The sequence below is a fragment of the Centroberyx affinis genome, unplaced genomic scaffold (assembly GCF_046629955.1).
Source record: "Centroberyx affinis isolate AG114_WGS23_722 - 3 ecotype Tasmania unplaced genomic scaffold, CSIRO-AGI_Caff_v1 ptg000905l_1, whole genome shotgun sequence".
Lineage (NCBI taxonomy): Eukaryota > Metazoa > Chordata > Actinopteri > Beryciformes > Berycidae > Centroberyx > Centroberyx affinis.
In genome coordinates, this window is record NW_027279489.1 from 94,817 (window position 1) to 116,022 (window position 21,206).

The following is a 21,206-nucleotide window of genomic DNA, read 5'->3' on the forward strand; positions in this document are numbered from 1 at the left end:
GAAGAGAGGAGAGAAAAGGAACAGACCCTGCTTCTGTGTTAAAATCCCACCTTCTTACTGGATGAGGGGAGACGGGGGGGGGGGGGGGGGGGGGGGGGGGAGACAGGGAAGAGAGACAGGAGAGAGGAGAAAAAGGAGTGTAGCGCTCCATCTTAGAAGCTAACATGAACATAGGTGGCGGGAAAAGAGAAGGAAGAAAGAGAAAACAAAAAAAAAAATCAGGGAAGTGGACAGAAAGACAGGAGGGAGAAAGAGGAGGGGAAAAAGAACAAGAAGAGGAGGACTGTGGGTCTGGTCTCTCCGTCTCAGAGTCCGGTGTCGTTGTAGGTGGGCGTGGCCACCTTCAGGATGCTCTGTGCGTTCTCCTCCACCAGGGGGCGCCACTTCACCTCTCCTGTCAGCAGCAGGTCCTCCCCGTCCAGGGCGTCGATGAACTGCATCTGGACACAACAGCCTCAGTTTTAATTATCTGAGCGATCACACCACGGTTTCTTTTTGTCTTGGTATAATTAATGACATACGTTTTCACTGTTTTTCTTTCTTTTCTTCTGCCTTCTCTCTTTATTACTTAGTTTGTTTGTTTGTCTTTATTCCATTTGTTTTCCTTCCCTTTTTCTTTCCTTTTCATATTCAATTACTTATTTTCTACTTTTTTGCCACCAGTATTATTTTTATTTGTTAATATTGCTTTGTTTTTTTAACTCTAACTTTCGTATATTTTGTTAAGGGAGACACTCCATAAGGCCCTTGGGGTTTCTTCGGTCTTACTTGCACATGCTCTTCATGATTATTGATCACTTGTATTTTTGCTTTTGTTGGTATATATTAACATATTATGGGTATTTTGTATGAACTACACTTTTGTGCTACAATAAAATAAAATAAAATAAACTAGAAGGGCACTCGGAGAGCGCAGACCTCCGCCAAGGTTCGTGCTATTATTGCTTGTTCGTGAGTCGGATCCGGATCCGCTCCAAAATTTAATGGGTTCTTCCTTGGCCCATGCTACACCCTTCCACAATGTTTCATGAAAATTGGGCCAGTAGTTTTTCCGTAATCCTGCTAACAGACAAACAAACAAACAAACAAACAGCACCGAAAACATAACCTTCTTGGCAGAGGTAATATGACTGATTGATTGATTGATATGTTTATTTGAGTGTCCTGCACCATTTATGGTGCCCAGCCCATATGGGCTTACAAGACACTAGACAACAACAGTCAGGATGGCCACATGACACATCATAATATACAGTTCCACAAATTCAAAAAGAGAACACTTCATAAACATTCAATTTCCATGACAGAAATGACCTATGTTGGATACAATGTTCTCTGTCTTGGTTGCCATGCATTTTCTATAAATCTTGCTAAAACAAAAATCTCCTCATTAAAGAGCCAACTCAACATATCACCTTCAGACAACCAAAACAAATCAGGGTTCTTCAACTGAATTTTTTCAAATAGATGATTCCTCAAATCGCTGTACATAGGACAGTGAAACATAAAATGAAATTCATCCTCAACAACACCAAGATCACAGAAAACACATAAACGCAGCTCTTCAGGAATACCTTTATATCTGCCTACCTCAATTGCCAGTGGTAAGGTAGCAGTTCTTAACCGAGCACATAAGGACCTCTGCCCTCTCTTTAAATTAAATGTTATATAAGGTTCTGTGAAGTAATCTTCTTTAATCTGAACGTAGTTTCTGAGCTTTGGCTTCTTCCAAATCTCCTCCTTCCATTGTTCCTTATGGATCTTTAACAGTTTTTTATAATAATAATAAATCACATTCACATTTCAGACATTTAAATGACTCTCTCACAGGGAGAGCAACAAGTAGAACACGCTTCAAATCCTGGATCACCAACGTTAGGCAATTAATAGTAAGGAGGTCAAGGGTCAGAGCCGTAGTGCTCTAACAGTATTCCTGTGATTCCTGTGATGTAAGAGTGAAGTGCTGGGAAAAGGGAAAAAAAAGAGAAATAAGAGCCTAAGGAGAGGAGAGAAGTGTATGGGATTTTTTTTCCCACCTCAAGATAAGAGTGAGTAGAGGAGGAAGATATGGGAGAGGGGGGATATGATTCAGCAGGGAGATGAGTTTCAGCCTACAATGGAAGATGGGATTTAAAAGGAAAATACACCATAACGCACTTCAACACCATTTACTATGTTGTTTGGTGGTGTAATTTTCTTAATAACATCTCTTACTGGCCAAATGTAGAGGACGTGTCATGTTGTGATATTTTCAGAGCTACAATAGAGTTCGACAGCAGAAAATGTTTCAGCGATCTAAAAGATCATCGGTAAACGTCAGGTTTTGGTGTCAGTCCCTCAGAATCAAAGAGCGAGGGCTTCTTTCTAGAGCCGCCATTTTGCACCAAGAGACGTTCAACAATCATACAGGGAGAAATCCATCATAGAGGAGGAGAGAGACCAATTTCTCCACTGATAGCAGCCTCAATAGACCAGAATGCAATGCAACTACAAGAGAAGTTGCGTTTGGAGTAAGAGACACGCTCTCACTTTTTCTCGACTGGAAAAACTCGCTCTCTTGCTCTTACTATGGGTAACGCTATCGCTCTCGCCACTTAACCGTATAGCACACAACTAAATGCAATAAGTTCACGCCTGTTCTCTGGGGGTTGTCGAAAGGCATTGTGGGAAACTTAGGCAACCACTAACTGAAGTAAAAGTAGACGAAGCAGGTTGAGGGAAAGTGGGTTCACCAAGAAAGAAACACTCCATAAGAAAATAACTCCGGGGATGAATTTAACATCATAAATTGATGATACATAACAGTGTAGGAGTATCTGTGGGTGGAGTTTTCCTTTAATAAAGCACGGTACTTTTTATAGGATTAAAGGTCATTCTCCTCCAGTGTACTGATGTACTGCATCTGGCAATAAGTAGAGATACAAAACAAATTAATAAATGAAGGGCCAGGCTTTCCACATGCTAAACGCCCACCACTGATGTAATAAAATGCCTGAGGTGAGGCCGTTTGCCAAAAAACTTGGAGTTTTCCAGCGAATTGAATGGGAGTTGGGGTCAGTATTTTGTGGCACTGCGAGGCTGGTGTGCTGGTGTGTGTGTGTGTGTGTGTGTGTGTGTGTGTGTGTGTATGTGAGTATATGTGCAGGCATGTGTAATCCTGTCACCAGCCACAGCGGGTTTATACGCTACACTTGTGACAGCACAGTGACTCTGTCCTGATTGACTTGTTTACTTTGCCTGCGGATGTGTGTGTGTGTGTGTGTGTGTGTGTGTGTGTGCGAGAGAGTTAAGAGAGACTGTATTTCTAACACACATGCATGCATGCTAAGACGCATACACACGCAACTAGTGAGTGTGGCGACCATGTCATTTGTTTGTTTTCTGATGTAAGACTCCAACTGTCACAGCTTTGGGAGTCATGTGCGGCACACACACACACACACACACACACACACACACACACACACACACACACACACACACACACTCACACACACAGCAGGGGACACTTCGATGGCTGATTGAGTTGGACATTGCTTCCATGACCTTTGACACACCTGCCTCTGAGAGTGAGTGTGTGTGTGTGTGTGTGTGTGTGTGTGTGTGTGTGTGTGTGTGTGTGTGTGTGTGTGTGTGTAGCCAACCAGGTCCTGTTTGTCTGGTACAGTGTGGCTTTTCTGTTTAGTAAAGGAAGAGGAAAAAGGATAAAACAGAATATGGACATGTTTAGGCGGAGAGAGAGAAAAGTATAGAGGGGAAGAAAGAATAGTAGAGAAAGAAGGATGAAAAAACAGAAGTCTGACACAAACACATTAAGAGAGAGAAGCACGGAAAGAGAGAGATACAGAAACAGAAAGAAAGTGAGAGGAAAAAGGAGAGTTGAGGTCCTGGACCAGACGGCCCCGGCAGCAGATGGAGGCCTGCAGGTGTTTCTAAAAACCAGGAGAGTGTTTTCAATCTCACAGAGGGAAAGAAAATATACAAAGAGGAGAGGAGAGGAGGGAGGAGGGGAGTCGGTTAGAGGTAAAGGAAAAGTGCCCGGTGGGGGTGGGAAAAGCGGAAACGGGTAGAAAAGTGTCAAATTTTAGCACTGGGCAAATACTCCCAAAACTGACATCCAGCATTTGGCCTCATATTGACCCAATATCTACTAACAGCATTGGATTTAATTCCTCAACCCATGTAGTGTGTAAGTTTGAGATGTCCAATGTGCTTTCTCGATCTCATTGCCATGTATTGTACGCCCAAAATCTTGACTAGCTGCGATATGGTGCAACACACATCAATCAGTCACTACAACACTCAACAATTTCTATCAGAGCAGATTTTAAAAAAAATGTTTATTTCTCTCAATTGCCATTAGTGCTTTTGAACAATTCTACTTGATATTTGGTGTCAATTGGCTTCCGTTGCCGAATTAATCTGTCTGTTTTTATAAAGATGCTTGGGGTTTCTTTCTGTGTCTTATCCATACTGTTTGTATTCCTTTTTTTCTTCCTCTCATTCAGTTTTAACCATTACTATTTGCAAATTAAGTGTACCTAAACCTGTTCCACTTGTCTTCCTAAGAAAGCAGGGAAGAAGAGGGAGAAAAGGAGCTGGCTCATGGTAAACACAATATGAAACAGCAGGAATCTGTTTTTTTTTTTACCAAGACAATCTCTTACAGTATGAATCAAAGCACCGTCTCTGAAAACGAGACAATTTCCTTCAAAAAGATGAAAAACAAACCACACGCAAATGTAGAAGAGGTAGGAAGACATTACACACAAAGACATGACACACACACATATAAATGGAGCACACAAACACACAGATGCTCACAACAAATTGACAAACACACACACACACACACATACCTGTTTGCGTACGTATTCCACCATGAGTTCTAGCTGTTTGGGGTCTTCACACTGGCGATTGAACAGGTTCCTCCACAGAGCTGCTGCTAGCACACAGTCATCAGATAGGATTCCCTACAGGTACGTACACACACACACACACACACACACACACACAGGTTGAACTGAATGTATCACTGGCTCCCCATGCCTTGGATCCAAAGATTCTCATTCTCTGCCACACCCATATTTAAAGAACTTGAATAACAGAACATACATAATACACACAATACAAAATTACATAATACCAATATTCAAATTTCAGTTGAATTTGACTCATGTCAGTCCACAGTCACATTATACTTTTAGGTGAAATTAATAACCCTAATCCATACCTGCAATTGAACAAATTTCAAGCACCTTTTCCCAATTTCGTCTCTTACCTCATCATATCCAAATATAGCTGCATAGAAGGTCTCTGTCATCGCTTTCATACTTTCCTTTCTATGGATGGCATCAATCTACATCAGAGAGAGAGAGAGAGAGAGAGAGAGAGAGAGAGAGAAGCATAAACATGTATTGATCTTATTGAATACTGAGATGCTTTAGGGGATGATTGCCATCCATTGCAGTGTTGGGACGACCCACACCATCCTCTCCTCTTGCATTTTCACACGGTAGTCACGTTCCTTTGGGCCACTGTAGCTTTGGGCACTAATACAGCTCAGCCTATTAACGCACATTTAAATTCTAGCTAGAGGGAGAACAGCTGCTCCCATCAAAAAGACCTGCAGCACTGTTGTCAAGAAAACCTGAATGACTTGCCATTGTTGTCTGGACCTCATTCAACTTGAAAATAACCATTCACTATATGTCCGTGAATGGAGGGGGACTTGTAGTTGCCAATGTAAAGGTCCCCCTCTATTTTATTTATTTAACTTTTATTTAACCAGGTAAGTCTCACTGAGATAAAGAAAAAAAAAATCTCTTTTGTAACAGAGAACTGGCAACATGGAGGACATACTGTACATAAAAGTTGCTTACAAGAACAAATTAAAAAGACAAAACTCTTAGATAAGCATAGTCACACAGCACAAATAAATACAATTAAGATTAATAGAATCAATTGAGTGTGTGATTTAAACTGAGCAGAAACATTGTTCAATACAGTTACTTTCTAGACATTTCTGAATAGAAGAGAATTCACCAAAGGAAATCATATCAGTTCCATGCATTTGTCCTGCATCTGCCCCATAATAACACTGCACACAAATACAGTAGAATCAAATAAATGTACTGCAACACAAAACTTAATTTTTCCAAACTATTTATCTTGGGGACAGAGCCAAAGTGCAGCAGCAGATCAGCAAGCATGCAGTGAAAGGGGGGGACGGCTGTAGAGTTTGGTTGGTGTCAACTGGCAGTGGCAGCAGGTACGAACACGGAGAAAATGACCAATGTTTTCACTGCTCCTTACCACAATTAGCATGAAACCTAAGAACAACTGCAATCACTGGTCCTCTGTGTGTGTGTGTGTGTGTGTGTGTGTGTGTGTGTGTGTGTGTGTTGTAAAAATATGTGCTTGATTATGAACATTTTGTGTGGGCTGTAGGCCAGGTTCTTCCATTTGACACACACACACACACACAGAATAGATATGTCTTTGTAATATAACTTAAAAAATATACTTCCCTAAAACAGAGAAGTTTACTCCTTTACTCATAATGTTCATGGTCCAGTCCTTCAGAAAGGGACATTTAAACATAACAAAGAATAATATCACATGACACAATGTTACAGTGTCTGCACAAGGTGGGACACAGCAGGGGGTGGATAGCGAGAGGCAACTGTAACCCAAACCACAGGTGTATGTTTTCCAAAATAAATTGCCTGGAAAACATGCTTCCATAACAGGTCAAAGTCTGTATATAATGTGATACTTTATTGAGCCCCATAGGGAAATTCTATTTTCTCTTGTGCCACCTCTTATGGAGGTCAGAGGTCAGGGTCAGCTACAAAACTCAGAATGACTACAACTGTGTGAGTCTGAAGCAATTTCACAAGCTCTCCATCCAAATTATATTATTGTCACTTTGTAATGACATTTTTTAAATTGTTTACATTCTAGCAAACCAATGCCAGTGCTAGAAAGATTTGTGTCTCAGAAATAAACATAATTCTGCACAGTCAGACTTTGTTGTCATTGAACTTCTATTTATCACATCGTATCGAATCGTGAACCCCATATCGTATATCGAATCTTATCGTTATAGATAAGCATATCGTCCCATCCTTACTGGTCAACTTTCCCTGGATAAATAAAGGTTAAAAATGCCTCTAATTCATGCTACATTTCTCTTCAAAGATAGAACATCAGATTTTTTTGCACTCATAAATTGTGTCCATCATGTCTGTCATTTCCCTGGCCCCATGAGGCAAAAGGCTTTTAATAGGAGAAAGTTTAGAGTTGAAGTTAGGGTTAAGGTTAAGGTTTGGGTTAGGGAGTTGATGAAGATGAGATTTTTTGAACTCTTGCAACTTTGGTCGTATGGGTGTGTGTGTGTGTGTGTGTGTGTGTGTGTGCACGCGCAAGGATATATGCATGTGTATGTACGTATGCTGACAAAAAGCAGTTCACATGCACAGCTGTGAAAACACCTGCAGCGCCCCGCCCCCCCCCCCTCCCCCACACGCACTCTCTCCCCCATGCTCCGCCCATTACACACACACACACACACACACACACACACAGCAAGAGTGACCTCACAAACTCCACAGTAATTTCTCATCTCTGACCCCTTTCTGTCACGCGAGGCTAAAGGAGTAAAACTAAAGACCTCATAGTAAATACTGAGCTTGACCTTGGCTCCCATCCAACCATCCTACTTGGTTAACATCAAGCGTAATATAGAGAGATGTGATTTTTCTAGTATTTACTCGTCAGCCTTTAAGCCATACTAAAGCTCACTTCAGTCAGCGATCCTAAGTGACTTGGATTATATATATGTGGCGACTGGCAGCATGGATGTGTTTTTATACGCAGGCAGGGCAGGAAACTTAACCTTTTCGTCCACCAGCCGAATTGACTGGCGTACCCCAAAACTCACCTGCCACTTTCACTGGTTCACTGTTCACCAGCCAACTGTAATTTCAGAGTGAGACCGTCAAATGATTGTTTTGTAATCTGCCGCAGTGGCTGGTGAAGGAGGCAAACTTAACAGCATTTGGCTGGAGGCTGGTGTTAATTTTGCACCCAATAATGCAAAGCCAGTGTATTCTGACTAACCTGTATGGCTAAAACTCAGTCACAAGATGGAATAAAGACTTAACCTGTGTTGCAGTGAAAAGTGTGAGGCCAGGATTACAGGGCCACTACCAGTCAAAAGTTTGGACATACCTGATTGAATGTTCTATGTTTTTCATTATCTTAAATCCTTTCCATCAAGGCAAAGGGCGGCTACTTTAAAGAATCTAAAATATAAGATAGTTTTGATTTGTTTGGTCGCTGCATAATTCTTTTTGTGTTGTTTCGTAGTTTTGATGTCTTTACTGTTATTCTAAAATGTGGAAAATAGTAAAAATAAAGAAAAATGTGGTGTGTCCACACTTTTGACTGGTAGTGTAGATTTAAAAAGGCCCGGGCCAGGCAGCAACGATGAATTAACTTCTTTTTTTTTTTTTCCATGTAGCTGTGTTCAGGGAGGAACCTCCGTCATATTGGCAGTGGACGACATGACTGGCCGATATCCAATATTTAATAAAAGGCCAAATCGTCCTGATATATTGGCAAGCCAATATATTAGTCAAAGTGCAAGGTTCAGACCCCAGAATGATCATATATGACAAATGTGGTTCAGTCAGAAGTGAGAAAGTAAGGAAATAACTTTCACTTGCACCAACAAAAAAAAAAAACCCTCTCCCACCCCCACAGAATTACAGTATGTTTTTTTTCCCTATGATCTTTGACAGTTAAGTCTAGATTTGTGTACATGAGAAAGTCTTTCTGAAAGCTACACGCGAGAGAGGCCAAGATTTAAGTCTGTGATGTCAACAAGCGACACTTCCTGGAGCTGCTCCACTGAGAAAGAATAGAGGAGCGACTCTGTGGACGCAGCGACAGCCGCCAGGCCGACTCTCCGGGGATTTGGCTACACTTTCTGCTTGAGAAGCGTTGGCACAATTATGCCGGTGTAAAACTTAAAACAAACAAATCGGCCTCTTATTCAGCATGCAATAGAGCAACTCCACTTTGCTGCAATGCTGTTTCACCCCCAAGAGGAATTGTTTCTACAGTAATGAATTATTATTAAACAGAATGATGTTTTGTTCTGTTCTCATTTGCCAGAAGGCAGGAGTAGCAGTTTGGAAGTTAGTTTGGAAGTAGTTTTTTGAGTGACCTATGTAGGAATATGCTTATTCTGTCACACTGTACAACTGTACAGCTACTATGGCTACTGCAGTGCTAATGTAGGATAAAAGCATGAAGGGGGACTTCAATGATGCTGTTATACTGCTGTGTTGACACTGTGGCTTAAAAAAGTCAATATCCATCAGCTGATTCTGATAAATAAGAGGTTAAACCATTCCATGTGTGTTAATGCAATAAAAAACGATCCGTAAAATAGAATGGTGTGACACTTCATTTTCAATTATTAATTTAAAAAAGTACAATATGTTATATTTTGCGTGAATTATTAAATAGGATTTCCACTGTGAAGTGGAAGCCTAGCAGGGAATTTGAGTAGCCCAGACATCTTTTTCTACCGGACTATAAAATGGACAGAATTAGAAAACTCTTGTACGTATGTATGTGCATCCATTTTGCTCGACTTTTCACCGTCTGCTTTGTCTTCACCGCCACGGTAGAAGACAAAAATCGGGAAAATTCAACTTTTGTCAAGTTCCGTCTGCAGGCTCATTATGCGTGACTTTCCACCAGCGCTGACGGACTTCACCGTCGTTCTCCTGCTGAATGCTGCATATGGTGGAATTACTGTAATATGATCTTCTTATGGCCTCAACATGACTCATAAAAATGCTTTAGGCTGCTATAATTAGGATATACTTATCCGGTGTGTTGTCTTAGACATGCTGTGCATCAAGCTATACATGTAATGTAATGTATGTACAATATGTATGTATGGTGGAAATGCTGTTACATGATATTGTGGGCTTATTCCTGCTGAGTGACCTGATGATTGCCCCCCACACACACACACACACACACACACACACACACACACACACACACACAGACTTACCCCCATGATCTTGCTCCTCTGCTCCACATCCTCCCACATGGAGTGGACAATGTAACGGCACATGTACTTTCCTTCTCGGCCCTCCTGTCGCATCCGCACCAAACACATCCTAGTGGAGGGAAGGGGGGTGCGGAGAGGTAAAGGGGGGAGAGAGAGAGAGGGAAGGTGGACAGAAAGAAAGAAGGACAGAAAGGGGAAAGCAAAAAAAAAAGGAAGACAGGGAGAAAGTGAGAGGAAGCAGCATCAGAAGCCAGGGGTGGGGGGGTGGGGATGAAAGATGGAGAGAAATGAGAGAATGATTAAAGGGGAGAATAAAGAAGAGAAAGAGGATAGAAAGTAATCAGAAGAAAAGACGAGAGAAGGGAAAAGAAAGACAAAAGAAAAAGAAATTAGAAAGAGAAAACAAAGGAGGGATGGAATGTGGAGAGAATAGTGGAAAAGAAACACATTATATGGGGCAAAAGAAACAGAAAAATGTCGACACTACTATCCATGTACGTATATATGCTTGTGTGTGTGTGTGTGTGTGTGTGTGTGTGTGTGTGTGTGTGTAAAACTCACCATACATGCAGCTGTGCTACCAGGAACCAAGAGTTGAGCGTGTCGGGGAGGGAGCATTCTGCAACACACACACACACACATTAACGTTACAAAAAGTGGTTGGACAACTGACACTTACACCAGTCATTTACAGTATTGCGCCCTACAATAGTACCTAGATGCACAGACCATGAACTGCTTTTGTTTCAGCCAGCTTTTTCTTTGTTTTCACTACTCTCCACATTCTAGTGTTTTCTTCAGTATTGGGTTGCAGAATTTTGGCGATTTCTTGCCATTCATGGTTACATTTTTTACTAGCTATAAGATGGGTCACAGAGACGCCGGTACCAGAGAACTTGCTCCGCTAACCTCTCTCTTCAAATCGGTCCATCTTGGATGAGCTGAATATAACGTCGGAAAGGGCGTGAGATAGTGTTTTCCTCGTAAATCCTGCACAGCTACTCTGATAAGCTAATCAACCTCTCTGCGGCCCCTGGCGTGTAGTTACATTCTTCTAGATGTGCGCAGCGTGTCTGTGGACCGTCTCTGTGAAACTGTGGCCACTGCAGACTCCCCGTGCAGCTCTGCAACCAACGTTAACGATCAAGCATAGATTAAGCATCACTCTCTAATCCCAGGCCAGTTTCCTAAAACCTTATGTTCCTCTTGCTGAACTATGTTTGCGTCTATGCTACAACTTTTAAAAATTTTGTTAATTTACTAAAAAAATGACAACTATTTATTTTAATCATTATAATTCCATTGAGCAATGTGTAAATGAAGGTTTCTTAAACTATCAGTCTGGACACAAGATGTTTGCCATGTGAGTCTCCCTGTGACAACTACAGTGATAATGAGCCTTGGTACCAGGCTATACATTTGGATCCCATGTAGAGCTGAACAATTAATAAATACAAAATCAAAATTGCAATATGAACTTCTGCAATTTCCAAATTGCAGAGGCTGCAATTAATTGCTTAAGAGAGTGAGGTGTTCAAAATGGACTAATAAACGAGGTGTTTTAGTGCTGCAGGTAATTTTTGGTCCATGAATAAAGTACAATATTGGCAAAAACCTTTCATCATACTCAAACTCAGCAAATCCTGCACACTGACATCTATTTTTTTTATATATAGATATTATTCACAGTTTAAAACGCAATTGCAATATTCTGTCAAATAATTGCAATTACAGTTTGTCTAATCCCAGGTTGAAAAAGTCTAAAAGCCACTGGTGTAAAGAAGCAGCAGCACCAGGACCATTTCTGAGAAACCAAACCCACATCTCTGAGTCCATGTACGGGGGGACACTGCATACTGAACATGCATAAGCGAGCTTTTGCTGGAGCAGAAGGTTTAAAATGCAGTATGGTACAAGCAGCAGGCTCCAAGTGTGGGTGGGTGTGAGCAATAGAGAGAGTTTGTGTGTGTGTGTGTGTGTGTGTGTACGTGTACATGTGTGCCAGGCAGTAAAGTGTCAAATAAATGTGTCAGGCAGGTGGTGACAGTGTCCCTGAACGCCCATCAGCTCCATTTGGACTGGTCCCACTACCAACGCCTTACTGTTTAGTGCAAGTGTGTATGTTTGGATCAGGACTAGTACCAAACCAATGCTGAAATGTGTGTGTGTGTGTGTGTGTGTGTGTGCTTATGTATATGTATACTTTGGCCTTGTCAGGATGAGTACCAGTGCCAACAGTGAACCGAGTGTGTGAATGTGTGTGTCACTGAGGGAAAGTCATGCCTTAACACAGGGAGTGTTTGGGTCAGGTTCAGATCATTAACATCCCAGGCTCAGGTCTCTCAGTCAGTTTTATGTTGGTATACGAGTCTCATTTTTAACTCTCATGAATTGAATAAATGCTGACCACGGACCTGTAAACCAGTGCTTTTCAAACTCTTCTCTCGGGGGACATAATATTTTTTCAAAAGTTTTTTTCCCCCCTACAAACACTGCAGGCTTTCTATCAACGTTTGTCATATTTTTAAGTCTACTAAGCTGATATCAAATCATATTTTGAATATTACTTTGACAACGGCATGAGATTGATACCGATTTCTCCCGAATACTTTGGGGTGGAACACATAGATCTGTCATGGAGACATTAAACAGGTCCCCCGAGTAAAGAACACATTGCTGTAAATTATCTAATAACTAATTCTTTCTAGAGAAAGTCATCTGCTGACAGGCAAATGATAAAAAAAAAATACTGGAGAACTTTAATATTTATAGCACCATACTGCTATGAATATTAAAGCACACTGCACGCATTTTTAGCAGAGCTGACACAACTTTTCCAACCCAAATATTTGGATATTCAGAGAGTTTAGATACCCGCGTAAACTTTTAATTACCAGGACATGAGAAATAAGTTTCAATCAATCCAAATCGACTGAGGAAAAACTTTTGCTAAGGAAGTTCACCGAGTTCACTGAGAAGTTTGTCTTCGACCCACCAGGGGAACCAACAAAATATCTATCTTGTTTCTCCAGGCAGAAAGCTGGTAGAAGCGTTGCACAATCAATATCATCTTCTTTGGCCAAATGGATTTGTTATCGCATGGTGACCCCTGCGCACATTTGCATAAATGTAACTGAATTTCAACTTTTGCCCGACACCTTTCCGTGCCTTGCGTGCTTAAAGGCATCCCAGCATGCACTGTGCAGGGAATTGCCTGCTTTACATAGAAAATGAACGGAGGCAGAACCGGCCACTTCACGTATCACGTTTGGTGTGGCTTCCCCGTAAGAAACCTCTGACCCTGACAGTGTTGGTGTCATGCTGTCGATTGATTTGCTCTTCATCAGAGCCGTTTCAGACTTACTGTCAAAGAAGTCGTCATAATTGATTCTCTCTACACAGCATGTGTACATGCGCAAGGCAGCAATCTTGATTTTCTGCGAAGACAAAAGAAAAAGAGAAAACATCATTAGCAATTCGATTACCCAACATTTTTTACAGACATGTTAGGGCTATACAATTAATCTTATATTGAGATTTAAAGATTCCACAATTAATAAATAATAGGATGTTGGCATATCTTAGCATATCATAAATATTAAAATATTTCATTTTACTTAGAATGCCAGCTGCAGTCGAAAATGGTCAAGATATTGATACAAGATGCAAAAATGGGAGTAAAGATTTTTTACTCAAATCTTGATGATTTGAGTAAAAAATCTTTACTGACATTTTTGCAATGAATATTCATGATCACAGCATGTAGCAAAACAACAGGGATTGTCATTTAAGCCATAGCTGTGTAATCCTAACATCTCCATTCTGGCTTCAGGGAAACAGTGGTACCAACATTTGTTGTTACTGGAAACTCGTGATCAGTAGCTAAAAATATTGTCACACAACGCAATGGGTATTTATGTCGCTGCAGCTATATCTGTCCTTGTAAAATTAAAACAAGCACAAACCTCTACAAACTTAGAGATAACATATTGAACGGTTAAGATCAGTGGTATTTCCCTTCAACCAAATGCCTTCAACCCTCTCCTCCATGCTCATGATTTTTCACTGAATTGTTTCAGGGTTTCAGGATGTATCAGTTACTGTTTGTAATGGGTCCGTCTGATATCACGGAGGGCTGAAACAAACAAATCAATTTAGATGCAGCGCTTGCAGCGAGGGAACAGGCAGCACGGACCTCGGAGCAGAAACAGGATATGAGGTCAGAGACGTGTTCAGCTCATGCCAAGCCGGCCTGTAGCCCAACACTTTGCCAGATGACACACCAACCCGCATTCCTCCGCACTTACACCACCTCCTAGACTCTTTGGCCAAAAAACTCCCACACAACCAAACCTTCGCCATGACCATAAAAAATCCTTTAGGCTTTTACGATGTGCGAGTTCTTGGGAAACGTACACACTACAAGGGTGTGATGAGACGAATGTGACTAAAAAAGATGAAATCGTGAAAGATCCTGAACATACTAACAGCACTTCAATAACTAATTTCTGTGCATCTTACCCATGATGCCAAGCACCACAAACAACCTTCGAGCTCTCTGGGAAGGCACTGGCCATAAAGATCTTATGAGTTTTCTTTTCGTATATTAGCATGATTTTTTCAGCCTGACACGTACCCCGAATTAATTTTATTTCTGGACAATATTTGAGGAGGCTGCGATCCAAACGAAGATGCTTACAAGTTTGGGGTGGTGTCACAAGGCTGAAATGTTTCCCACTGGAATTTGAAGCCGTTGCAGGTTGGTGAAGAAGTGTCACAAGAGTTTCCTAATCCTTTTTATCCCGAGGTGGCTCACATGCAGGTTGGGAAATTACAGCACATATTGCACGCTCAGCCGTCCCGGTGGGGGATCCCTATTTGACTCGGCCCGCCCAAGGTGTCTTCCGGTTTTTTTTTCCTAATAAAGGTTTTCTTGGGAGTTTTTCCTTGCATGCACTGAGGGTCTAAGTGCCAGGTAGTCTATGTGGGATAGGTAGGCTTGCCATGTCTTGCTAAAACTTGCTTCTGTGTCTTGTGCTTTGTTTTGCTTCTTTGTGTTTGTCTTATATCATTCTGTTCTATGACTGATTTTTGATTAGTTAGATCTAGTTAGGCTCATTCTCTGTAAAATCCTTTGAGACTACTGAATGCTTGTGATGAAGGACTATATAAATAAATTAACTTGACTTAACCCTAGCCACTGGCCAAATGCTTATCAATTTTTGTGACTGATAAGTTTGTCACAATACCAGCCATTTTAGTAGGACACATATCATAATTTAAAGGTTATTCCTATCCCATTGACTGGTAAAATAGTTCAAACAGCTGATGCATTTTGGAATTAACGAGTCACTGTGGCAAGATCAAAACGATCAGCACAGATACAGCAACCTATCAAGCCACTGATCAGAATGGAAAATAGAGAGAATAGATATGGTTTTAATGTGTGTGCAGGTTACTTTCTTTCACCAATATTGGCTAGCCAAGGCAACGTCCTGTACAGGGCCAGCAAGCGCATTGTGTGTTTGTGTGTAAGAGAGGGAAGGCATTTATTTGTGTGTGTGTATAAAGGGAGTGATTGTAACAGAGAAAACTTGTCAAGAGTCTTTCTGTGTGTGTGTGTTTGTGTGTGTGTGTGTGTGCGTGCGCGTTTATGTGTTGGGGAGGAACATTCCTGGCTGACAGACCATAATTTAAGCTCCCTGCTGGGGGGACGGGAGCTCTCCTGTCCCCCTCTGACCACCTCACCTCACACACTGGAGTCATGTAACTGTCCTCCACACACACACACACCCAAGTCACAATTGTGTTCTCTATACTGGCACACACACTCAATTTGCATATCAGCCAAATTAACACTTGCCATCAATGAAATACTGGTCAATTTTGGCTATGGCAGGTAAGTTTCTCTACCAAAGTTTCTCTTAATTTTTAGATTAGATTTTTAGTACTAAAAACCGCGGTCAATGGAAAAAAAAGTTTGATTATTGCCCTGTACACGAACACACAATTTGCCCATGTGTCACTATTCTCACACACACATGCACATATTTGCCCATGTGTCATAAGGAAATAGATTATTTGCCTATTTGACTTCTTTCCCCACACATACACATATACAAACCTATCTGGCCACTCTATATGTATGTACACACAAACCAATAAACACACACACACACACACACCACAGATATCTGTTCTCTATTACACATGCATCTGTCATCTCTCTATAAACATCAATGCGTAACTGTAAATCCTACTCCCATGCATGTGTGCTATATATTCACGTCCAATGACCTTTGATCTATATACTTCTTTCCCCACTCCCAATGACTTGTGGGTTTGATTTGCCCTGCACCATGCCTTCCCAATTACTTTCCTGAATAATATGATGAAAATTTGAATTGTGATTCATGTAGACATTACTTTTTATACATGAAAGAGAAAGGAGGTTTGCTAATGTTTAGAATTTACAAAAACCCACTTGTTATATATAAGGGGTCCTGTGAGGTGAGGACAATTGTTTGGATGAGTTTGGTGTCCCCACTCCTTTGTTTCCCCCATTGCTCTCTAACACCTTGCATCCCTCCATCACTCCTTCCCTCTTTCCCTCCCTCCCTGCTTCCTTCCTTTCCATCACTCACCCATTTGTTGTATTTGAGGGGTCCTGTGAAGCCCATGGCCTCAATGAGCTTGGTGAAGGCCCCGACCTCTTCCTCTGTGTGCTGGGGCGTCTCCTTCACATGACAGAGCTGGAAAGAGAGAGAGAGAGAAAGAGACAGGGAGGGATGAAGGGGGTGAGGAAGGAAAGGAGGAGAAGGGGTAGGAAGGAGGAGTGAGAGGGGGTAAGGAGAGACACGAGAGAGAAGGGAAAAGGAAGGAAGAGGGAGATAAGAAATAAGAGGGAAGGGAAGGAGTGAGGGAGATGAGCGGCAGAAAGAAAGAAAGGGAGACAGGGAAGAAAGGATGAAAAAAGAGGGAAGGAAGGGAAGATGACAGGGGAGAGAGAGGGAACAGTGGATAGGAGGGAGGATGAAGGGCATGATGGAGGGAGAATGGAGAGAGAGTTAGGAGGAAGAGGGAGAGTGACAACAACCTTGATAGCGATATCACAGCAGCTCCTAAAATAGGTTTTATATTCTGTGTACATATATCCTCCATTACATCAACGGCACACAGACACACACACACACACACACACACACACACACAACTGATGTTGTTGACACACACCTGCAGAACTTGGCCTTTACTGAGAGAGTGCAGCTGTTGAGTAAATTAATAGTCTGACCTATTCTCAGCTGTTGGCTGCCTCGCCTCCATGCCTTGATGTCTAAATTACTGCCTCCATGACCCAAGTTGCCCTTCATCAGTATGGGCAAAAGTGTATTTGGAAATGGTTTCAAGTAGATTCATTTCTTGTGGTGAACTTGATGTGCATACGATATTTTCATTGGTGTAGTTCTATTGTCAAGATGCAGTAAAATGCTGGCAAAAGCTACAGCTGTTACTACCAGTAAGTCCAGTGATGAGTGCCTCATTCAGTTTGGGAGTTGTGTGTCTTATTGTATCGTAGGGATGGGACGATATATCGAAACTCAATATATCGCAATACAAAAATGTGACAATACGCGTCATGGGGCAGAAAAATGAATCGTGATATTAGCTACATTTTATTCTGCTGCAGTAATCACAAATGAGATGGTTTGCTCATCACAATTTCACAATCTCTCCATCAAAAATTATATTGTCCGCACTTTGTAATGACATTTTTAAATTGTTGTTTACATTCTAGCAAGCCAGTGCCATCACTAGAAAGATTTGTGGCTCAGAAACTAACATAATTCTGCACAGTCACACTTTCTTGTCATTGAACTTTTATTTATTAAACCGTATCGTGGTTGTATCGAATCCTGAAGCCCATATCGCGTATCAAATTGTATTGTGAGATAAACATATTGTCCCATCCCTATTGTACAGTGATAGAAACCCTTTCTCGAAGATGGGCAAACGGCCTCAAAAGGTGCCAACATCACTTGAAAATTAGTAAAATGAGTAAAATGCCCTTCATGTGTTGTGAAATATTTGAAATCATATTCAGCAGCTAAGCCATTTGATTCAGTGCCTGTCTTGGGTGCATGTGTGTGTGTGTGTGTGTGTGTGTGTGTGTGTGTGTGTGTGTGTGTGGGATGGGGACTGATTACATGTTTACATGGCCTGTAATGAGGACATTTGGTAGTTGCCAATTAGTGAGTTCAGCTAAATTCCTACTCCAATATTTTCCATATTCCTCCCTTATTTTAACCATCCGTCACCTCTCTGATTTGTTCCAGTTTATTGTTCCAAGGCTATTCCTGGGTTCCTTTGTGTAAGCATTTTCATACATTTTATTTATGACCGCGATGAGATCAGCCAAAATTCTCATCTTCAGGGTATTTGTGTGCATGTACTTGTATGCATATGTAACAGTGAGCGTACTGTGTGTGTTTCAGATGGGATGTTTCAGTCATCAGCCACAGCCAGGAATGATCAGTTTGAAAGACGCAAGTTTTGCGTAGCAATACGCTTACATTGGTGTGTTTTGATATCTGTGTGTGTGTCTGTGTGTGTGTGTGTCTCCTTACCTGTGTGGTGATGTGCAGTGTCCGACATGGTGTCTGACAGGGAGAGGAGGTTCTGGCCAGTTGGCAGGCTACTAAAGCTCTGGCAAAACAAGCTTCTTGATCTAACACCTAGATGGAAAGAGAGAGAGACACAGAGAGAGAGAGAGAGAGAGAGAGAGAGAATGAGTGAGACAGAGAGAGAAAAGAGAAAAGAGACAGGAAAGAGAGAAGACAGAGGAAGCAGAAAGGGAGAGAGTGAGAAGGACCATTGTTTTTGCAAGACTAAATCTCTGACAGGCATTTGTACTGATAAGCAAACATTTGTTGGCAGAAGCATGTGGTGAGATTACAAAGTAGGGATCATCAAAAATGTTATGTAATGTAACTTTTTGCATGGCGCTACAGTAGGAAGTAGGCTCATACACCACATTTCAAGATAAACTGTTGTGGATCCACACAGTGGTATGATATGATATGGTATATGGTATGATATAGGATTTATGATGGAAATTGAACAATAGACCATGAATGAGAGCCACACCATACAGGTTTTGTTAGCACAAAATGACAAAATCAACTCATCTCACACTGAAATCTGCATTTTAAAACCCAATTTCTGTCAGATAGTATTACTCTGTCAAGAATATAAAGTGATTCTTATAAGACTTTGTTCATCCATCTCATTATAGTTAAGAGAGTGATTTGTTGAGGGTTCAGGGAATTAATATGGGATCTCTCTAGTTAACACAAATATTAATTTCTTTCTCTATAGAATTTGGGTCCACTGGAAGAAAACAACACTTTATCTCTTTATCAACTCCTTATTACATATTAACAACCACTGCAATAGTATTCAATCCCATTCATCATTTCCTGAGTAAAAATATATATATAACCTTAAATCATGTTTTGAAAAAAAAAAGAGCTCTCAGATAAGCTTAGCCCCCAGACTGTTATCCAAATTTGTGTTACATCGGATGGCCTATTAGCCTAATCTAAAATGTTCATTGGTTTTCCCTGCAAAATTAAAACTCTTAGGTTGCCCACTTTAGTCTCTTTTAAATGACCATATTGACCTGAACAAATGCGTAGCCTATTGTGTGGGCCTATTTTGTATAATTTCCTTGCAACAAACATTTGTTAAGAGAATAAATTCCAGTGCAGCTTTTTCCTAAATCACAGATTGTGAGAGGCCTCTAAGGCTCTCAGTATTATTCCTAAAGGTTGTTCAGTGCTGTGGAAAAGCCAGAACATAGGGTTAGGGTTAGTTCAAGTGAGTGTTTTAGAGCATCAGTGTCTATTTGACTTAAAAACTGTGAATTCAAATCCATTTGACTGCTTGAGAAATATAGGTCACTGGACTTTATTTCCTTTGAGAAACATAGGTCATTGGACTCATTGGTTTTGACTCGTTTCATGACAGATAACTTGAGCAGAAGTAACGGTTATTAAGCAGCACGGTCAAGTTCACCTACAGACACCAACTGACACAGGTAAGTAATCGTATTAACTAGTTAAGTTCGCTAGCTAGCGGTGTTTTGATTTGATGATGCCTCAAACACACACACATACACGTCGCCATGCCGGCCAGGTTTGGGAGCTTTCATTTGATTTTGTGGGTAATGTTATTCTCTTCAGTCACTGTTTATTTGCCGAAATCCAACTAGTTCTTATCTACCAGTTTATATGCAGTGCTACGTGTTGGCTGGCTAAAGGCTATTATTAGCCAGCTAAGCTAACGCTAGTTCTGTTACCTTTCCGAAGGCTGCTCTGGACGCTGTCACATTAACAATGTTTCTGACGGCAGACTGCAGCGGCCGCCGATACATGACTCCGCTTCAAAGTCACAATATCCTAATATTTCAGCTAAGGAGCGGGCAGCCACTTAACTGCTCCCCCCCCAATTAAACCTTCACGTTTTGTAACGCCTGTACTGTCCCACCTCCTCCTTAGCAATGTCAAAGGAATCTGTGCAGCAGCGAATAGCCTCCGCTCAGAAAACAGGCCGGCGCACGAAGGGTCCGCTTCGATACAGCACTAACTGACTGAACTTTTTTTTTTCTTTTCTTGTCATGATAATTTTTCTCAAGCTGTCCTACAGTCTGTTACCACGATTCCTGAACTTTTTCAACCAAGAAATGTAATTTTCTGCCCTGGGACGCAGGCTTCCCTAATGAAAAATCACTACAATGTTCCTATAATATTCCTGCATAGGGACTAGTGCGTCTGTAGTACTTAACAGTGGGTGTATAGCATAGACTGTGATGGTGTCACTATGATATTCATAAAATATTGCAATAGGTACTCAAAGTTTTTCCGATATATGATATGATATGATGAGTAGTAGTAGTTTAAGAAAACAGGTGATTAAATTGATGTTTCAGTGTTTTCATTGCTAACCCTAACCCTAAGCAACACAATGTAAGGAAATGGAATAAAATGCTTTTCATAGTAGCCCAGTCTAAACATTGACATACAATAAGATTACAAAACTGAGGGAAATA

The 21,206-nt window shown here is 41.1% G+C and overlaps 1 protein-coding gene across 1 annotated transcript; it reads right to left on the bottom strand.

Moving 5' to 3' along the window:
• Positions 1-107: 107 nt before the first annotated feature.
• uqcc1 (ubiquinol-cytochrome c reductase complex assembly factor 1) lies at positions 108-20,645 on the bottom strand. Its single transcript, XM_071521643.1, has 9 exons — positions 20,457-20,645; positions 18,724-18,831; positions 16,744-16,851; positions 13,464-13,536; positions 10,661-10,718; positions 10,100-10,208; positions 5,282-5,359; positions 4,860-4,973; positions 108-440 (listed from the first exon to the last, which is right to left on the bottom strand). Exons 1-9 carry the CDS (start codon positions 20,529-20,531, stop codon positions 306-308), a joined length of 858 nt encoding a protein of 285 aa, XP_071377744.1. The 5' UTR covers positions 20,532-20,645; the 3' UTR covers positions 108-305.
• Between the last annotated feature and the right edge of the window lie 561 nt (positions 20,646-21,206).

What these genes read in the sequence shown, in the direction of transcription:
- uqcc1 (XM_071521643.1), bottom strand. Translation starts at nt 20,531, where the DNA reads ATGTATCGGCGGCCGCTGCAGTCTGCCGTCAGAAACATTGTTAATGTG. An exon ending in CCCTCAAATACAACAAATGG is followed by an intron (nt 13,537 to 16,743) that starts GTGAGTGATGGA and finishes TTGTCTTCGCAG; the next exon opens with AAAATCAAGATTGCTGCCTT. An exon ending in CTATATTTGGATATGATGAG is followed by an intron (nt 4,974 to 5,281) that starts GTAAGAGACGAA and finishes ACGTACCTGTAG; the next exon opens with GGAATCCTATCTGATGACTG.